The 20941-nt window shown below is 43.5% G+C and overlaps 1 protein-coding gene across 1 annotated transcript; it reads left to right on the forward strand.

Moving 5' to 3' along the window:
* The first annotated feature begins 1606 nt into the window (after positions 1–1606).
* On the forward strand, positions 1607–20938 carry APOLD1 (apolipoprotein L domain containing 1). The gene is made up of 4 exons (XM_019643295.1): positions 1607–1861; positions 3288–4164; positions 14306–14371; positions 20855–20938. Exons 1-2 carry the CDS (start codon positions 1859–1861, stop codon positions 4029–4031), a joined length of 747 nt encoding a protein of 248 aa, XP_019498840.1. The 5' UTR covers positions 1607–1858; the 3' UTR covers positions 4032–4164; positions 14306–14371; positions 20855–20938.
* The last annotated feature ends 3 nt before the right edge of the window (positions 20939–20941 follow it).

Consider the following 20941-nt stretch of genomic DNA (forward strand, 5'->3'; position numbering starts at 1 on the left):
ATAAAACTTTTGGTTAAACTATCTTCAATTATTTCTCAAATTACTTATTGTACGTAAATAGATGAAAATAAATAAATGCTGTCAAAAGTGTTACATTTGTGTCCATTTTTGTAAATAATGTGAAGTACCGAAGTTTTACTGTCAGTAAAACTTCAACTTGCCAGCCCACGTTGTCAAATGACTGAATTCTTTTTGCTCCATAGAGAAACAAATATGAAGCAAACTGGCTTATAACAGAGAAAAACAAATTCCTCAGGATATGGGCTGAGGTCAGTACACATGCTGTCCATTCTCTTATACCTTCTATTTTTCATCCTAGCTCTGTTCTATGATTACTGATGCTCTAAACGTGATGACCCTGTCTGTATCCCAGCAAATTCCTCATCCGTGAAATAAAGATGTAATTGTATTCATCAAAACCCAACACACACAATGTCCAGGGGAGTTGGAAGAGCATATGGGAACTGAAGAATCAGGGTATGGTCCCTCCTGGCCCACAGCCTCCCCACCGTCAATTCACCCTGGCCTACATCCCATTTGGAGTGATTATGTCTGTGGGGACAGAGAAAGATATTTTCCCACCTCTTACCTCAAAAGCGCAGGTAGATATTGAAGGCATCTTGACTAAGGTTATATTTATTCTTTGAAGAGTTATGACCAGAACATTTGGATTTGGACCAAATTCAGAAAAATCAGGTTCAAAAGGACCATGGGTGTGAGGAGTACCAAAGGGCCTGTGTTAATAGATACACAGTATAGTTTTAAAGGTGGGGAATTTAATAGTGTTTCAAAAAGATATGGCTGTTAAGACTTTGAAGATGAACCAGAGAGTTGAGACAATAATAATTTAAGAGAGAAACCAATTTGGCCTTCCTTATTTGAAGGTGAGAGTGTTAGAAGGATGCTGTGTTTGGGGCCCTGTGGACAGAGGCTTCCAGGCTGAACTCCAACCACCTATGTGAATGCCCCAGAAAGCATCTGCAGATGCTATACTCTTTTTTTCCCTCCTGAATTATTCAGATAACTGCCCTTCAGCACTTGCTTCACTAACCTGGGGATAGAATCCGTTCATTGAACTATTGCATGGGCTACAATTGCTACCTCAAATGAAAACCTGGGAAGGCGAATTCTGCTGCTCTTGAGAGTGTATAATTAGCTCCTTGTGCAGCCTGACCCCACAGATTCTTCTGACGCATGTGGCCTGCAGTGTGCCCTTTCTGAGACCTCCAACATCTTCTCCCAGCTGGAGATGGCCCAAACTGCACGCAGCACTTCCTGTGGGTGTGGCCTTTCTGGGTTTTTTAAGGCTTCATGCTAATTGGATCACATGTTTCAACCACTCACAGATTCACAATGCTTTTTAAAATACAGGAGTGGATTTAAGTGACTATATCAAACATAAGAGTTGTCCCCACCCCCCTTTTCTTTAAAAAAAAAAAGATTTTATAATGGTGGCTTCTCAAGAAACACTATAATTGGTCAGCCTGGGGTGCCTTTGATGCCCTCCCAGATAACGTCATTAGCTATTCTCAGGAGAGGAAAGGCAGGGTATACCCCCTGGGAGAATGACTACACTCGTTTCAAGTTGGGGAAGAGCCTGCAGTTCTTTTCCTGCTTGGGGGAAAGCAAACACACAATGTTCATTTCCTAAATACGGGATGTGCTGTGTGCTTGGCAGGTCATTTTCCACCATGTCACATCCTTCTGGATGAAGGCAGCAGGGGCCAGGACAGGAAATGGCAAATTCTCAGAATGAGACAAGGCTTTCCCAGGGCAGTCATTGGTTCTCTGAAACTATAAAGCGTGCTCATCCAGAAACAGCCTCAGATTTTTCTTTCCTGGAGATAGCCAGAAGTGAATGGTAAGTGGGGAGCCTAGACGGATACTGTCTGAAAAATAGCTACTGGACTTGTAATACTGGGTTATATATGTGTGTGTGTGTGTATATATATATATATATATATATATATATATATATATATATATATATATATATATATATATATATATATATATATATATATATATATATATATATATATAATCTCCTTGGTCCATTATGTATTTTAAGTGACCTTTTCCCCATTTTCTAAGAGATGTCTTTACTTGGAAATTTATTACTGGTGGGTGGAATTATGGAGGCATGCAAGTTAAATTAAGACCTAAGAGTCAGTAAACCAAGATTCTAGACTGGACTCTGAAAAAATCAACTGCATCTAGAACCTGTGTTTTAATTTCCTCATCTTTCAAGTGAGAATAATTTCTGCCCTGATAGCTCACAGAATTGAAATTCTCTATTTCGATGGCTTATTTGCCACTTTTATGAAGTTCCTAATAATGATGAGTACAGTAGATATGAAGGTGGGAATTTTTGGCAACTAGGACGGATGTACTTTTAGCCCAGGATGTACAGTTCTCTTTCTTAGTCATCTGCAATTCGCTTCAATTAAACTTGGTACAAGGTAGCCCTCAGTGAGTTAAGCAAAAAATTTAAGCCACTTTCTTTGTTGTATTCAACTCTTACTCATTTTTTAAAAGGAAGCTTTCATAATAAAGAGATAGTGATATTAATTTAATATAATTTAGTTTTAATTGAGTACCCATCAAAGAATGAGACCTGATGAGCTTGAGTTTGAATAAATAGTGCAAACCACATCTTAGGCTTAATTCTAAGATAAGAGCCTGGAAGAGTAGCAAGTAGAAGAGTTGCTTCAGGCAAGCATCTGACTTAGATCAGTTTCTTACATTTGATAGAATATATGATTTTTGAGTTTTGGTGACATATCTTTTTCACTCATCAGAGAAGGGAAAAAAACTATATTGCAAAACTGTTAGGATCCAAGTCTTCATGTAAGGAAAGGACTTGGTAAACGGGCACACCCTACCTACCACGTGTAAAGTGTTATCTTTCAAATAGAGCAGAGGCCTGTATTGCAGTAGCTTCCTAATGCCACCACTCTCTCCTCCCTAAGTTTACATCTTATTTAGCATATAGTTAATAAAGCCCATCCTTAGCGTTCCCTGGGAGAAAAGCAGAGGACAGCATTATTCTTATTTGCACAGGTGGATTTAAGGTCCTGAGAATTTGTGAAACTTGTCCCAGATTACAGAACTGCTCTTTGAGAATTTGACACATGACTCACTGAAAAATGACCCGTTTCCCCTTGTGTGGAAGTGGTTGCTGCGTTTAACATTTGTCAACTCCCCGCTTGCTTACGGGAACTGCGGGCGGGAGCCGCCATTAGGCACGCGGACTCCAGGCTAACTGCGTGTCTGTGTCCCCGCAGGGCATGGAGGGGTCGGCAGCCTGGGAGCTGCAGGGCGCCGATGCACTGCGGCGCTTCCACGGTCTGCTGCTGGACCGCCGGGGCCGACTGCACAGCCAGCTGCTGCGCTTGCGCGAGGTGGCCCGGCGACTCGAGCGCCTCCGCAGGCGCTCCTTGGCGGCTAACGTGGCAGGCAGCTCCCTGAGCGCCGTGGGCGCCGTCACCGCCATCGTGGGGCTCTCGCTCAGCCCGGTCACCCTGGGGGTCTCACTCCTGGCATCTGCCGTGGGTCTGGGGGTGGCCACCGCCGGAGGGGCAGTCACCATCACGTCCGACCTCTCCATGATCTTCTGCAACTCCCGGGAGGTGCGGAGGGTGCAGGAGATCGCAGCCACCTGCCAGGACCAGATGCGCGAGATCCTGAGTTCCCTCGAGTTCTTCTGCCACTGGCAGGGCTGCGGGGACCGCCAGCTGCTGCAGTGCGGGAGGAACGCCTCCATCGCCCTGTACAATTCCGTCTACTTCATCGTCTTCTTTGGCTCACGTGGCTTCCTCATTCCCAGGCGGGCCGAGGGGGCCACCAAGGTTAGCCAGGCTGTGCTGAAGGCCAAGATTCAGAAACTGGCAGCGAGCCTGGAGTCCTGCACGGGGGCTCTGGACGAACTCAGCGAGCAGCTGGAGTCCAGAGTGCAGCTCTGCACGAAGTCCAGCCGTGGCCACCACCTAAAGACCTCTGTTGACCAGCTCTCAGCGCTGTTTTTCTGAGAACATCCTTGTCCCTAATGACCGAGGCCAGAAACCATCTCCGTGGGGTGCTCCAGATTTTTAGGTCCCTCAGGAAAACACCAAGCTGCACTAGGAGCTGAATGCAAAGGATGAGAAAAACTTTTCTTGAAGTGTGAGGGGGGGTAGGGTGGGTGGGTGGGTGGAGGGGTTCCTCACATCCCTACTTTTCCCATCACTGTGACATCCTGCCTGGGGTTGAGTGCTAGGGACTTTTTTTTTTTACTTGCCTGATTAGAGTGGGATATGTGACCTGAAAACTACTTTTCCGATTTCAAAACCATTCAGTCTTCACATCACTGGGCACTCCTGTTTGAAGGTGTTGTGTGACCCCTGCCCCTGTGCTCTTGGTTTGAGCCAAGGCTGGAGGGGGTGTGCAGACACAGCCACCCTTTGGGTCCTCTCCAAGCCCCACTAGGCTCTGAGGGCCACTGAATGCCTGTGAAAGGAGATACTAACTTAAAAACCTCTCTTCCAGAGTTTCTGAGTACAAAGACCTCCAGAATCCAGAGCAACAGGATCTCTGAACAGTGTGGGAGGGTTCAGGACCCAAGAGAGGCCCCTTCTGCTGACATGCTGTCCCCTCCCTTCTCAGCTTATCCACTCACAGGTCCAGTCTAGCGATAGAGTGGACCTCTCTTGGATGGCTTCATGGCCAGACCTCCAGGTTATCTGAGGTGGGAAACCAATCAAGCAATCATCTAAGTGCTGCTCCCTTGCAGGAAGAAGCTGCAGCCAAGGAAGATGAAGTGACTAATAGCTTCATTTACTGACATGGTAGTGAAGAGAAGAGAGCAATGGTTTTGAGTTAGACAGTCCTGGGTTTATTACAGACTCTGTCAATACTGTGTGACCTTAGCCACTTAATCTCTCTGAGACTTGGCTTCCTGGTCTGTAAAATAGAGATGCTAAAACCTTACCCTGTTGTGAGTATTAAGTGAGATAAAGTGCCTAGCACAATGTCTGGCTCACAAAGAGTGGCCCCTGGCAGCGTTAGCATTATTTGGGAACCTATTAGAAAGCCAAATTCTTGGGCTCAACCCCTCACTCATGGAATCAGAAATTGCAGGTGGGGCCCAGCAAACTGTATTTAAACAAGGCCTCAGGGTGATGCTGATGCCTACTAAAGTTTGAAAACCACTGCAACAGATGTTAGTTTCTGATCCCCTCAATTAGCTTTCATGAAGTCTTATGCCCCCTTGAGGAGCTCCATGGTCTTCAGAGTGATTCCCTCAAGATCAAGGACAGACTGTGTCCCAGAAGTAAAAGAAAGAATGTGTGTGCACACTGGTCAATGCATCCTGAGGCACTTTCCCACCAGGTGAACTAAGGGATGTAACGTAATCACCCCGTTAGAGGGCAGTGTTGCCCACTCGTTGTAGAAACTGGTACAGAAAGGAATGTGAATTTACTGGAAAGTGACTTTTATTGCGTTCTTTGAAAACTGCCACGCCATGTATTTTTTTAATTTATTTGAAGTTTTTTAATTTAATTACTGTTTATTATTTGCATTTAATTTTATTTAATCATCACATTTAGAAAATAATAGGAATTGCAAGTTTCTGAATGGGAGATTAAGGAGGCTCTTTTCAGATGAGGCTGAGTTTGACTTTCTGAGGCCAGGCATGAGCTGGAAATAGCATCGCTCTTCTAGAATAAGTATCTCTCCTTTCCACATGAAGTAAATGTGGGAAGTCCTGAATAGAGAGACCAGGAGACGAGTTTAAGCTTTTAAATGGAGGCTTGACTTGAGGGATACAGAAATGATGCAAGTATATTTAACCTGAAGGTACTTTGCCAACAGATAACACTTGACCTGAAAAGAGAACTTATTTAGTTCAAGAGGAAAAAAAACCAATTAGAGGCATGTGAAGGAAGCACTTAGACCTTGGAAGCCTGATGTCCTGTGAAGTTGTATCTTATGGGTGACAAAATAGGTTGTGTTATAGTAACAATGTGTCATTATTTTCTCTTTGAGAAGTATAAGAAATCTGTAAGCTGTCTCTGAGAAAATACTTATAATTTCTTCAATTTTCACTCCTACCACTGTAATGTTGAAAGATATGTTGAAAAGTCTTTGGAACCACACACACAACTTGGCTGTATTATTTAATTATTTAATGTGCTTTAAATTTACCCAGTTTCCTCTCATGTTTCCCAATGATGGCAGTGTGTCTGAGGAAGTATGACTTCAGTCCTGAGGGAGGGGTTAGTAGTTCTGTATTTTAATTTTTCCTATAAATTGCAACCGGTCTGTATCCTGGTTTATTTTGAAGCTGGTGCTGGTTTCATTTTAAACTGGTGTCATTTCCTAGACTACCTTGCACAGATGCTAGCATTTTAGATCATCCGAATGTACTTCACATTGTTGTTTGAGTTATGTCATAAAGGTACAGCCACTCCTTAACTCCATCTTTTATTAATGCTTAAGTGTGAATTATATTCTTCCAATAGCTGAGCTGTTCCTTAGAAATAAACTGGACACTTTGGACAGTAGCAGCAGCAGCAGCCAACATTTCCTATCATTAGGATATTTGAGAATCTCAAAGTCCTAAACTCCTCAAGTTATTTCAGTGGCCCATTTTACATCTAAGGAAAAGTGTCTTTGGGACAACATTTTGCACATAATAGGAGTTCAATGAATGCATCTGAATAATTTAATGAACTGCTTAGCTATATTAACAGGAAGTTGTTGATAATGAAAGACCCTCCATCCTCTTACATGTCTTTTATAAATGTTGGAGTCCCTACCAGGATTTAGTTAAGGTTCTAGAGACAAATATTTATTTCCTTTCTTTTCTTTTTATTTTATTTTAAGGTTTTATTGGGGAATTGGGGGAGGGAACAGCGTTGGGGAATTGGGGAACGGGACAGACAAGTTGCTGTCCATTTGTTCTTCAGTCTAGTTGTGGAGGATGTTGCTTCACTGGCCCATGTTGGTATTGTGATCATTATGCTCTTCCCGGCTGAGGCAGATCAGTCGCTGGTCATCCAATGGTGGCTCACGGCAGCTCATGCTGGCTGCCGGCCGCTCACGCTGGCTGTTGGCCACTCATGGTAGCTTCCTGCAGCCCACTGCAGCCCCACTGCAGCCTATGCCATCGCCGGTGACTCACGGCAGCCCAACTCCATGTTGAGCTGTTGTTCACCATCTTAGCTGTAGAGGGCGCAGTGTCACTGGCCCATGTGGGATCCGAACCGGCAGCCCTCCTGCTCAAACTCGTGCTCCCAAGCCAACTCGGTTGGCCCCAAATATTTATTTATTTCTATTGTGGGAATGTGAATAAGATTTTTCCTTAAGGCTTTCATTCTATAAACAAACAGATTAAAATGGCCTGTTGTAAAGGAAGAAGGGAGAGGGGTATTTAGATCATAAGTGTATTGTAGAAAAATGTCTGCGTTTGAAAAAGAAATATGTTTGTACTAACGGTTTATGTGCTTCTGTTAGTTTCTGGGGTTTATAATTGTTTGGATTGTTTTCTTTCACAATAAATGAGATTTATTTGGTTCTGCACTTTAAGAATTCAATAAAACTACATTGTGCTCTATTTTAAAAAGTAATCCTTAGCAAACAGTTCTGATCCTAACTGCTTTGATGCATTTGCCCTCAGGCACCTGTCATTTCCAATATGGTAAATGTCAAAGTCAGAAATATTTACTGGGAGATAAAAGAGAGAGAAGAGTGGTGTAGAAGCCACTCTAGATCAGATATGTCAAACAATCAGTTAACTTGATATATTTCTCATTCATTACCTTGGTGTGAAAAGAAAGTAGAGGGAATTGAGACATTGAGATAAAGACATTGTGCGGAGATAAATAGGGATAAAGTTAAATGTAGCAATTTTTGAATTCCACATTTTTTCCCACTGTAGCAAAATTAGTTCTTTCCCTTTATTGAAATAAATTGCCCATTCCTCAAACTTTTTGATCTTTCTGTAATTAACTCCCTAATCTCATGTTTGCCTGTGCATGAATTAGCAACTTAAAAAGGGGCAGATGTTTAATCATTTTTACTTAGAATATTCAGTATCTAACTGTATAAATCAATTTATTTATTTATTTATTTTTATTTTTTATTTTTTTAATGGGAAATTGGGGGAATGGGAACAGCGCTGGGGAATTGGGGGAAGGGGAACAGACAAGTTGCTGTCGTTTTGTTCTTCAGTCTAGTTGTGGAGGANATGGGAACAGCGCTGGGGAATTGGGGGAAGGGGAACAGACAAGTTGCTGTCGTTTTGTTCTTCAGTCTAGTTGTGGAGGACGTTGCTTCCCTGGCCCAAGTTGGCACCATCATTGCGCTCTTCCTGGGTGAGGCAGATCAGTCAACGGCTTCTGGACTGCTGCTCATGGCGGCTGCTGGCCACTCACACTGGCTGCTGGCTACACAATGGCAACCCACTGCCACTACGCCATCGCAGGCGACTCACGGCAGCCCAGCTCCAGGTTGAGCTGTTGTTCAGCATCTTAGCTGTAGAGGGCAATGTCACTGGCCCTCATATGTAGAATCGGAACCGGGGCCCTCTGGTGTCCCAAGCCAGTTCTTAACCATCGCGCCACTCGGCTGGCCCTTATTTTTTTTTTTTAAGCCGAGCCATCCTGCCACCTGTTGGCAGCTCAGCGGCTGCTTAGCTCGGGCCGGGAATCGAACTGCTGTTGCTCAGAGCTCAAACTCTTGAGCAAGCTCTTAACCAACTGAGCCACTCAGTCGGCCCATAAATCAATTTTTAAAAAGCAATCAACTCATACACAGGACTACTCTTTCTAGAAATCAGACTTCCAGCAGTTTGAAAACCTAATGTAATTACAACCTGGGAAATAATCAAAAGGAAACCTAGAATCAGCCAAATTAACCTTCACAAGACCTAGAGAGAGGCAAAAGGGGAGGGTGAGGGGCAACATCTATATTAGGAAGGGAAAAATTTCCTCGAAACCTCCAGGGAACTTTACCTTACAAGTTACTGATCTTTACCATGCAAGGCGGGCTGGGAAATGTACTAATTTTTAGCTTAAGATTGGCTGATCCCAGTATACCTAGGATTCTGTTTATAAGGAAGAAAAGGAAGGTGGACATTGGGGAGGGGGTCCTGCAATCCAAATGTAGAGCCTGTGGTAGTTGCTCTACCCCGTTAAGAACTGCTTTCCTCAGGTGATCTCCCTGTCTTGAGTGCCAGCCTCTCTGAGTCTCCACCTTAGAAACAGCCCTGGGTCTGGATGTGGCACTGTTAATCAGTGTGAAACCAAAAATAAAAGGCTGTGTTGGCAGGACCTTGACTGTTTGCAAAGGCCAGCCACAACCTGGGATCCTATTTTTTGCTGAAGCATATGTATTCCTGTCATAACAAGTGTCCTTTTAGTGAATTGCAATCAATCTCTCCTTGTTGAGTTGACAGGAGTTTAGGATGTTACTTTCTGCTCCTGGCAAACTCCTAAGAAAGTAAACCCTGCTGTGGTCTGGAATAGGACAAAGAGTGAGCCTTAAGACCTGGAAATAATTGCTTAGCAACCAGAGAGTTGTTAGGAGAGGGGAAATTGTACTGATGAAGCCAGGCCCCTCTAGGGGCCAGGAAGGAACTTGAGGGACCTTCAGCACCGCTGATCCTGACTGGTATTAGCATTAGATTTGTAGAAACAAGGTTTTCCAATGTGGTCTTAACTGCACAGGTATGGCTTGTCTATAGAAAGCTGCACCTGCAGGGAATGAGGTTTAATCCCATTTTTATTTCCACTGTAATACCAGTGGTGGGAGTGCAGGCAGCCCTGCTATCTGGCTTGCCCAGAACTTCAGCAATGAGTCACAGCCTAGACCTCTGTCTCCCAAACACACAGGAACAGTCATAGCATGGCCTGTTCCAGCATTTGTGTGGATACTGTTGCCAAGTTTACCAACATAGCTGTAATTAGGAGAAGCTTTTTGTATAGGTGGAGTTGGGGAAAGACAGTGATATCTAAAACCTTTCTTTTAGGCTAAAAATTTCCTTTTCCAGGCTTCATGGTTGATATGAAGACATCTGTTCTGCCCTCACCTTGTTATTAAAACTGCACTGTCAAAATATCATTGAAGAACAATGCCTAAATAAAATGACGTTTAAATGAACATAGAAAATAAATGTGGCTATTTAATGATAATAATAATAGTTAACATTTACAAAACTTACTAAATACTATACTAAGTACAATTTCACATGTATTATCACATTTACACAAATCTTATAAGTGGGACCCTATAATTACTCCATATTGTTAGATAAAGAAAATAAGGTACTGAAAGATCACACAGCTAGCAAGAGCTGCCCCAGGATTTGAATCCTGGCAGCCGGCTCTCAGAGTTATGCTCTTAGCTCTTGTGAGAGTAAGTATTTTCGAATGTAAAAGAATAGCTCATGAAAGTGACGGCATTAATGACAAACTGAGAAATTCATTTATCCATTCATTCACGCATCCAGAAAACACTTATTGAGTGCTCACTCACCTTGTATCACCTACTGTCATTTGTGAGCAATGCAGACAGGGTTCAGATCTTATGGCACTAACAATCTAGTCACCTAGGTAGGGTAATCTTATGCCAGTAGGTTAACCAATAAGAAATTAAAATGTAGTTTTGCAAATGGCTAGTATTTGCATAAAAACAATGTGGGTGCGATTTGAAAACAATCAAACTTCAGCTTTGATCATAAACACTTGTGCACCGATGTTTTGTAATGCTGCCCAGATGCCCTAAACATGGCAAGATTCTTGTGAACAAAGACACGACAAATTAGAACTGTTTGTTAACTGTTGATGTGCTAGGACTGAAGGTATTGACAGAAACGGCACAGCATGAATAAAGGAATTACCGGCTCAACAGGCTTTTCCAGATCTTGTATAAAAACCTCTGAAAATGAAACTTCTTAGGGCCATTCCATCGAAAGTACCACTGAACCTGCTCTTCAGTTTTCTTCCTGTTAGGGGTGTGTGCTCCATTTCAGTATGATCGCTGTGGACTAAAACTGCTTGAGATGTGTAGGTGAGGAGACAGGCGTGAGTAGGAGTAAGACGTTAGGTGTCACGAAACTATTCAGAATAATAATGCTTTGTCTGTGGATGAGTTGTTTTTAACATTGTCCCCTGAGCTTTTGCATACTTAACACGAGGAATCGTTGGATTCTGACTCTTTCTAACTTCTCTGTAGCATTTGACATTGTTTCTTTTGTTTGTTTTATGTTTGTTTGTTTTTTTAAGATTTTATTGGGGAATGGGGGAAGGGGAACAGACAAGTTGCTATCCATTTGTTCTTCAGTCTAGTTGTGGAGGATGTTGCTTCACTGGCCCAAGTTGGCACCATCATTGCACTCTTCCTGGGTGAGGCAGATCAGTCGACGGCTTCTGGACGGCCTCTCATGGCGGCTGCTGGCTGCTCACACTGGCTGCTGGCTACATACGGTAGCCCACAGCAACCCACTGCCACAGGGGCTGCAGCCTACCCCGGCGCCAGCGACTCATGACAGCCCAGCTCCAGGTTGAGCTGTTGTTCAGCATCTTAGCTGTGGAGGGCAGTGTCACTGGCCCTCCTATGTGGGATCCAAACTGGGGCCCTCTGGCGTCCCAAACCAGCTCTTAACCAATGCGCCACTCAGCCGGCCCGCATTTGACATTGTTGACTCCCCAATTCTGAAAACACTTTTCTCTCTTGAATTCTGTGACCTCAGCCCTTCTTATTTGTCTCTCTTAATAGCTCTTCTTTCTCCTCCATTCCTAAACTTCAGGTATTCCCTGAGCCTCAGACCCAGGGGGTTTTCCTCTCACTTTCATATAGTCCTTCAGTGAGTCCGTCTTCTCCATCCCCAGTATCTCGGCAGTCCTGGGTTGGATGTTGGTATGGATGAGACCAGCTCTAAAGGATTCTCTCAGGTAAATTTGAGTTTGTTGGGTTGTAGATGAGATGAAAACATAGGTGAAGATCACTGACTGAGTAAAGCAGGTTGCAGGAAGCCTGTACAAAAACGTCCTAGCTGTGTTCCTCCTACCCCTATCCCCTCAAGTGTAGTGCTGCCCTTAGCACTACACTTGATTTCAGCCAGATGGGATTTTGCTCTTATCCGAATGTCTAAGAGCAATCTGCTTGTGTCTCTTACACAAGCTTATCACATGATATCTTTTATTAGAGATGTTTGTGCCTACCCCAAGGCCCTTAAGGACAGAAACAATATCTCAGTTATCATTAAGCCTCCCCATGGTGTCTTTCCAGCTTCCACCACAGGAGATGTTCCGTAAGCATTGAATGACTGGACAGATAAACAAGCACTCTTTATCCTCCTGGATATACTGGCATTGCTTCCCAGCACATCTAAAGCTAAATGTGTGCTTCTCTGCAAAACTGGCCCAGTTTCAGAACCTGTCTGCCTCGATCAAGGCAATATCAATGTCCCAGTTGCCTACCTTGAAATCTCTTCGTCATCTCCAAATCTTTCCGTTCTTTATTTCTCTGATAAAACTTTGCCAAGGTAGATACCCTTTCCATTAAATGTCTTTCCCAGGCATTTTGATCCATTCCACAGCTACCACAACTCATCTAGGCTTTAATTCCCTAATACCTGCAACAACCATCAAGCTGGTTTTCCTGATTCCAGGTTCTTTCTGCTGAAATTCACGTTGTACTCCAATCATTGATTCATTTACATAAATCGCAGATTTCCCCGTATTCCAATCTAATGGAATGTGTACCTTACCTAAAATTGGACTGTGAGTTTGAGGACACACCCCAGAGAAGTGCTGAGTTCCTGCGGTGTTTGCGGTATTTTAACAGTGTATTATGATGGGTGATATTGTGAAAGGCTAAGATGAATTTAATTCCGTGGTTTTAATGAAAAAGTAATGAGGTAGTTTAGAAATTTTACAAAAAGGGCTGATTCAGGAAGAAAATGTCCAAGGGTGAATGTGGGGGGGAAAGCCTTAGGAGGGGGAGAGAGGTGGAAAGCTGAGGGAGAGCAGCCCCAAAAGGCAAGACCAGGCCATCCCTGGGTAGGTATCCTCCACGAAATCGCAGGCCTAGCGATTCAGAGTGGCTGGGAGAGGGAAATGAGACCATTGTACATCATCACAACAACCTGTTGGCAGGACCTTTAATGGCGAGAAACAGGAGCAGAGAGAAAAGGGGGCTCTGTATTGAACCTGATGTCTCACCTCCACTTATGAGGCTCACCACCTCTTAAACGTGTGGGCTTGGCATAAAAAACACACGCCCAGCCCTAGGTCAGCGCTAACTTCCTTGCCAAAGCTGTTGGGTTTGGTGGCTGAGTCATAAATCTGTGATGCTGACAATGAACTTCCTGACCTCTGAAAGCTTTCCTCCCCAGAGTAATCTCCTTTGTCAGGGGTGGTATCTCAGGAGGGGAAGACTTCAGAGTGATCTGCGGTACCATTTCCCACCTCTCCAGGATGACCAGTTCTATAACCTCTCTCATGAAGTTGGTAATTTACATTTACTTTTCAGAATAGAATGGGAGGACACCATTTCCTTTGGTGTACAGAAGCTATTAAGAGAGAGATTTATTTTGCATACTACAGTCAAGTTGGCCCTTGTCCCCACGTCCCTGACTTATATATTGAAAGCTGTTGGGCTTCTTCTGTCCATGCCAGGGTTGAGCAAACTTGGCCCAGGGTAATAACCTGTCTCCAGAAACTCAGTTTAGTTGACTACTTTCTTTACACACAAGCGTAAGACCTGCTGCTTCATCTCTCCTTTCTTCATCCCCTCACAAACACACTACACATCTACACACTCACAGATATTCATTCATTCAACAAAATATTTATTGAGTACCTACTATATGTTAAGTATATTTCTAGGCACTGAACATACAGTGGTGAACAAAACGGTCAAATAGCTCTGCTGTCATGGAGTTTGTATTCTAGTGATGACAGGGAACGCAGACATGAAAAAGAAGTAAATAGCTAGTTTGTGAGATGATGTGTGTTTGTTTCCTATTGCTGCTGTAACATATTACCGCCAACTTAGTGGCTTAAAACAACACACATTTATTGTCTTAAAGTCAGAACTCTGACGCTGATCTCACTGGGATGGAATAAAGTAGTTGTCAGGGCTGTGCTCCTTTCTGGAGGCTCTGGGGGAGAATCTGTTCTCTTGCCTTTTCCACCTGCTAAAGGCTGCTGTGTTCTTTGGCACATGACCCCTCCCTCTCCCTTCAAAGCCTTCAGTGACGGGTTGAGTGCTTCGTTCATTGCATCACTCTGATCTCCTCTTCTGCCTTTTCTTTCAGTTTTCCTGACGCTTGTGATTATATCAAGCCCATCCAGACAACCCAAGATAGTTTCCCCATTTTAAGGTCAGTTGATCAGCAACCTTAATTCCATCTGCAACCCAATTCTCCGTTGCCATGGAATATGACATGTTCACAGATTCTGGCGACTCGGATGTGCACATCTTCAGGGGCCAGTATTTTGCTTACTACACACGTGCCATGGAGAAAAACAAAGCAGGGATGGGAGGGGGTGCTGTCGGGGAGGGGTTGCAAGGCCTCAGTGACAAGGTGACATTTGAGTGAAGACCTGAAGTTGGTGTGGGAGGGAGCCATGAGGGTATCTGAGGAAAAAGCATGCCAGGCAGAGGAAACAGAAAGAACAAGGCTCTGAGGCAGAAGCATGTCCAATATGTTGAAGAAACAGTGAGGCCAGCCTGGATGGAGTGGAGTGGAGTGGGTGAGGGGGAGTGTGGTGGGAGATGAGCTCAGAAGGCGTGGGGGCCTGAACATGTAGAGTTGTATAGACTGTTGTAAGGACTTTGACTTTGACTCTGAGTTAGATGGAAAGTTATTGAAGGTTTTGAGCAGAGGAAGGATCTGATCAGACTTCTGTTTTAAAAGGATCTCTTGGCAGCTATGCTGCTGAGAGGTAAGAGTGAGGCAAGAAGACTAATGAAGAGGCTATTGCAGTAAATCCAGGTGAGAGATGTTGGTAGCTGAGAGATGTTGGTAGCTGAGAGTGGAGAAATGTAGTTAGATTCTGGATATATTATGAAGGTAGACCACCGGGAGGGTGGGAGAGTGAGCTTCTGGTTTTTACTTAAGAAGAAGGATTTGTACCTGGAAGAACTTCGCCAATCATTCTGAACAAACAAAACTGTTCAGAAGATGTTGGGCTATCACCAAGAATGAGAAATGCCCAGGATAGCAGTTAATATTTTATTTGTTTATTTCAAACATTTTGGCATGAAACTCTTTATATTTAAAATCACATGCTTCTATATGAAAGTGTGGTTGGAAGCTGCTGTGCATTATACTTACACTTCACAGTGACAATAGTACCTGGATTGCCAAGGAATTGTATATAAACATCTCCATTTCTAATAATTTATTTTTTAAGTGTATGCATTAAAAAATAAATAAAAACAGGGTGGCCGGCTAGCTCAGGTGGTGAGAGCGCTGGTGAGGTTGCCGGTTCGATTCCCATATGGGCCAAGGAGCTGCGCCCTCCACAACTAGATTGAAGACAACTACTTGACTTGGAGCTGATGGGTCCTGGAAAAACACACTGTTCCCCAATAAAATTAAAAAAACAAAACAAAACAAAAAACCACTCATGTGAAAGGAATATAAAACAACCAGGAAACCAGGAAATGTGTCAAAGCTACCATTCCTTAGTATGAAGTGACCTTGAGACACTAGTCTTTGCAGTTTTCTGTGTAAGGTTTATAACATTTGAATTTCCTGCTTGTTGTTGACTTCAGGTTAAATCCATTCCTTACATATCTTATTTATATCTTAAGAACATCTTTGTCCTCTTCACTGTAATTCTCAGTCTGAGGCACCAGACTTTTTTAGGTATTGGACATAAAGATCTGTTATCCTAAAGATCCCAGGATGGTAGCGAATCAAGGACTTCCGGCAGGTATGGTAGAGAAGTTGGCTTTACAGCCACACTGAGCTGCTCCTAACCACTGCCTATGAGGTGATGTCCATCCTGGTCCTAATTATTCAGGTCTCTACCTATACCTGCAGCTTTATAATCTCTGTTGAGCTCCATTTGACTTTTTCCACTGCAAAGCCTAATCTGGAAGGCTTTTTCTGTCTGTAAACCACTCCCTACTCCCCACATAGCTAATAGGAGCTGTTCATCTTTCAGGCCTCAGTGTTGAAGTCACTTCCACAAGGAAAATGTCCACAATTCACAGAGCAAGGTTAGGGCACCCCATTACACATTGTTCTAGCATCTTGCTTTCCTCTTTGGTACCACTCATCTCACTTGTGAGTACTTTTTTTGGGGTCTGTCCCACTTGATTGTGGGGATTTATTTATTATTATTATTTTTAAAATAGGCTGCCTCCCCACTGGAGCATAGGTTTCATGCTTATTTCGGGATCCTAATGTCTGGCTGTTGGTCTGTCACAGTGTCTGAGAGTTTGTTGAATAAGAAAAGAAACAGATACAGGTTTTCTATATTTTAAGAAAACTTTTAAACTAAACGGAAAAAGAAAAAGAAAAGAAACCAGTAAATAACCAGGAGGAGTTATCTTTTTTCCCTAGACACAAATTGGGATAACTAAGTTAATTTGTCAGTCAACTCTCTTTTTTCTAGGTTCCATGTAGATGGTCCTCTTCTCTCTGCCTCATTATTACATCCTCTATGTCCTATTGTCACTAGAACATACATAGTCATAACAGATTATAATTCATAAGTTAAAGATAGTTGTCTGGGTGACTAAAATTTGCATTGGTTCTTTCTTGATGACTATAGAGCGCTTCGTTATAAGTGAATGTTCCCCAAAACAGACCGGAGGGTGTGCGATTGCTGGGAGGGTTTTGAGCAGAAGCTGATTGATAACTGAGTCTGGTTTGAGCCCTTCACAGAACTCTAGTCCCTAAGCGTGGAGGCTCATTTTATTTTTAGTTCAAGGGCGCGCTTATCCTAACATGCTCTCACCCCCCAGCAGAGCGCTGTCACTGGCCTGTTGAAAGCGTCACCAAGGTCCTCATGCCTTTCCCTTACCCACCAGGGAAGGCAGCCGCAGTGCCTAGAGCCCACCATACGTCTAGAGGCCCACAAGAAAGGTTTTAATTGCTTTTAAAACCAAAAGAAAAAAAAATGAGCTTTTAAGTCAAAGAAAATGTCTTAAGATATAATGTTAGTATATTTGTGTGTCTACTGATGCAGCTGTAAACTATAATTTTTCATATTTTTTTTGGTGGGGGAAGGGGCCCATGAAAGCAGAAGTGCCTAGGGCGTGTGAAAACCTTTCAGAGTCAGGTGGGGTCAGACACTTTGACCTCTCCTTCTGGTGCCAGTATATAGTTTCAGGCTTGCTTTTCTTCCCCACTTGAGTGTTTATTTGGATTTCCTCTCTAACCTTCCTCATTGTTCTGAAAGTACAGGATATGACATGGCTCAGTTACTAGAATGGAACTCTTATTCTTTCCATGACCAGAATATAAATATCCAAACTACTCCAAATCTGGTAGAAATAGTCAAAAACAGACAATCCTCTTCGCTGATGCAGGCTTTTCTCTTTGGAATCCACCTGTGGTCCCCCTGTCAGTCTGACATGAATCCCTTCACCGAGGTGGCATTGGTTAAGGCCCAAACCTTGCCGGCGCCCTGGACCAAGGAATGGAGGGACACTGCTGCGGCCGTCATTGCCACATCCTCTTGGCGTCCAGTGGCGCCTCAGGGGCTCTGGCACCAGAGGACGTTTTAAAAATAGCTGATGTCTGAATTATCCAAGAACAAACAGAAAAGATGTTTGCTTGACTAAAATGGACAGAGTTTTATACTATAATAGCCGTTGAGTGATTTAAATCCATTTCTCCTTAGAGCAGCACCAGGCCCTCAGAAATCTTAAGTGTGATTTTTTTTTCTTTCCTGTAACACATTATAACAAAATTTGGGTAACTTTAGACCTTATATCACCTACAGTTTTATAGTCCTTCCAATTGTTTCCTCCTGGGTCTGGGTTTCAGGCCTCTTTGCTCTGCTTCCTCTCACTCCTCAGTCATGTCTTTCACCTTCTCTCAGCACTTTTCATTTCCCATTCCACTCTCCTAGATGAAATCAGACAAATGAGTCTAAGGGAAGCAAAATAAATACTTTAGCTACTTCTCTGTTTTTACAGAAAAATCGGTGTGGCAGAGGAATTGTGAGTGTGGCTGTACAGGAGAAAGCTGCTTGTCATCATGTAAAACGATGTTTTCTTCAATGAAAGCATCGCTCTGAGCCTCGAGAGGCTTGGATTCTATTTTTGTCTCCGTGACTTTGCTGTGTGACACGTCTCTTGACCCTCTGGGACTCGAGTTCCTCATTTGTCAAACAAGGAACACAAGTTTCCCAGCAGGTCTCCAAAGCACAGGACTGGAAGAGGAAGGGCCAGAGCTGGTCGGATAGACTTTCTTTGGGATAAGTCAACTTCTTATTTCAAAGCCTATTATCTACTTTGGACATCCTCTAAAGTGGCAAAATTCCCATTTCTGGTAAAACAGAGAGGGTAGCCATGAGGGACAGCTAAACAGAAAGCCAGGGAGCCTTAGACTGCATGTGCTAGTGACTGCCTGATGAAGTCAATGCCAAGGTGACCTCTTCATTTACACAGTGTGTCTTCTCTCCTTTTCTTTTACTTGGAGTAGCCTGATGTAAAAAGACCAAAGGCCCCAGCCTATTCTGCAGGAGGTGTAATCTTAAAAATGGAAACAACTTCACTCTCTAAAGAAACAACCAGGGAAGTTCTTCCTGGGCTGTCATCATTCTTGGTCCCAACACTTGGCTTAGTTGTAATTCATCCAGGAAGCATTTATTGGGCACCCATTTTTGTGTCAGGCTGTGTGCTTAGAGCTGGGGGCATAAAGGCCATCTCTTGACTCTTGGATGGTCTCTGCTTTTCATTCTTTCCTCTCTACAATCTGTCTCCACAGAGAGAGTGATATATATATTTTTTTCATTTTTTGTTTAAAAAAATTTTTTTTTTAAAGATTTTATTGGGGGAGTTGGGGGAGGGAACAGTGTTAGGGAATTGGGGAAGGGGAGCAGACAAGTTGCTGTCCTTTTGTTCTTCAGTCTAGTTGTGGAGGACGTCGCTTCGCTGGCCCATGCTGGTATTGTGATCATTGCGCTCTTCCCGGCTGAGGCAGATCGGTTGCCGGCCATTGGACGGCCACTCACGGTAGCTTACGGCAGCCCACTGCAGACCCACTGCAGCCTACGCTGTCACCGGTGACTCATGGCAGCCCAGCTCCAGGCTGAGCTGTTGTTCACCATCTTAGCTGTAGAGGGCAGCGCCACTGGCCTACGTGGGATCTGAACTGGCAGCCCTGCTGCTCAGAGCTTGTGCTCCCAAGCCAACTCTTAACCAATGAGCCACTGGACCGGCCCTGTGTTTTTTAAATTTTTAAAAATTATTATTAGTTTCAGGTGGAGAGTGATATTCTAAAAACTTTGATCATGTCACTTAGCTGATCAAAACCTTCCAGTGGCTTCCTTTTGTGTTTAGAATAATATTCAAACCCCATATCTTTTAGTATAGGGCCCTGCAGGGTCTGAGCTGAGTCTACTTCTCTGACCTCACCCTACCTGGTTTTGTTGTTGGAGACACCATTATGATTCCTAAATCAGGGCCTTTTTTGTGTAGTGGTGGGAAGGCCCTCAGGCACATTGAATTTTTTTTTTAGTTTAAAAATATTTTCAATTACAGTTGACATTCAATATTATATTAGTTTCAGAAATACAGCATAGTGGTTAGACATTTATATATAACTTATGAAGTGATCCCCCGATAAGTCAGGCACACTGAGTTGGGTAGACAATGCTCAGGTCAAGGCACATTATCATCACAAGTGCCCTTTCTTGCTTTGTGTATGTGTTATCTTTTATCCTCAGTTTCCCAATTTCCAGTTCCTCTCCTTCTATAAGCAGCCATTCTAAAATGTTTAAAGTGCATTTTTCTGTTTGTGTGTGTTTCAGCAGAAGGTGATATCTTATGGGCATATATTTTAAATGTACATGATATATTTTATACTTTTCTCACTCAGCCCTAGGTTTTTGAGAGATTACCATATTGTTATTGGCATGTTTGTTCACACCATGTACACATTTTAACTATCCAATTTCCCTGTGATGGACAACAGATTGCTTCCATCTCCCCACCAGGATACTGCTGCAGTGAACACCCCGGCACCATGTGGGAACCTGCTTGCTGGGCACAGGGCATGCAACATACTGAATTTGCCTCGGTGGTGGCAGACTGCTTTCCAGAACAGCCTCACCGGCTACACTCTCTCAGGCCCTTGCATTTGCTGTTTACTCATTCTGAAATAACTGTCCTCTGGGCTCTTGAAGGGACTTTCTTTTGCTCATCAGTGAAGTCACAGCTCAAATATCACTACTTTAGAAAGGCCTTCTCCAATCTTGCCATTATCCCTACAACCCACCTCCCCAGGTCACTCTCCCATCATTTTTACTTCTGTTACATCCCAGCAGTTTTCACAATTTGAAAGGATCTATGGTCACTTATTAATAATCTGTCTTCTTCACGAGAGCAGAGGTTGCTGTCCTGGTCACTAAACGTCTAGCGTAGCCCTAGCATATGGTAGGCACTCAACAAATACCTGAATAAATGAATGAAATTATAATAAATAGTACTATGATATCAACCTGTTAAAAACTATGGTTAGAAAAGCGAGGCACAGAACGGGTGTGAGAGGTGAGGAAAGCTTTTTAAAAGGGGACTAAAGGGCCTATTGGAGGCCCTGGTCAGCCCCTTCTGCACTTGACTCAATTCCACAAGTCCACATGCTTATTTATAGCCATCCCTCACTTTTTCACTACAGTCTCTATGAAGCCCCACTCTCCCGGTCGGCTGGTGCAAAGCCCGGCAAGCCCGCAGGGGGGCGCCCAGAACACGCCGTCTAGGGAGA

The sequence above is a fragment of the Hipposideros armiger genome, unplaced genomic scaffold (assembly GCF_001890085.2).
Source record: "Hipposideros armiger isolate ML-2016 unplaced genomic scaffold, ASM189008v1 scaffold_76, whole genome shotgun sequence".
Lineage (NCBI taxonomy): Eukaryota > Metazoa > Chordata > Mammalia > Chiroptera > Hipposideridae > Hipposideros > Hipposideros armiger.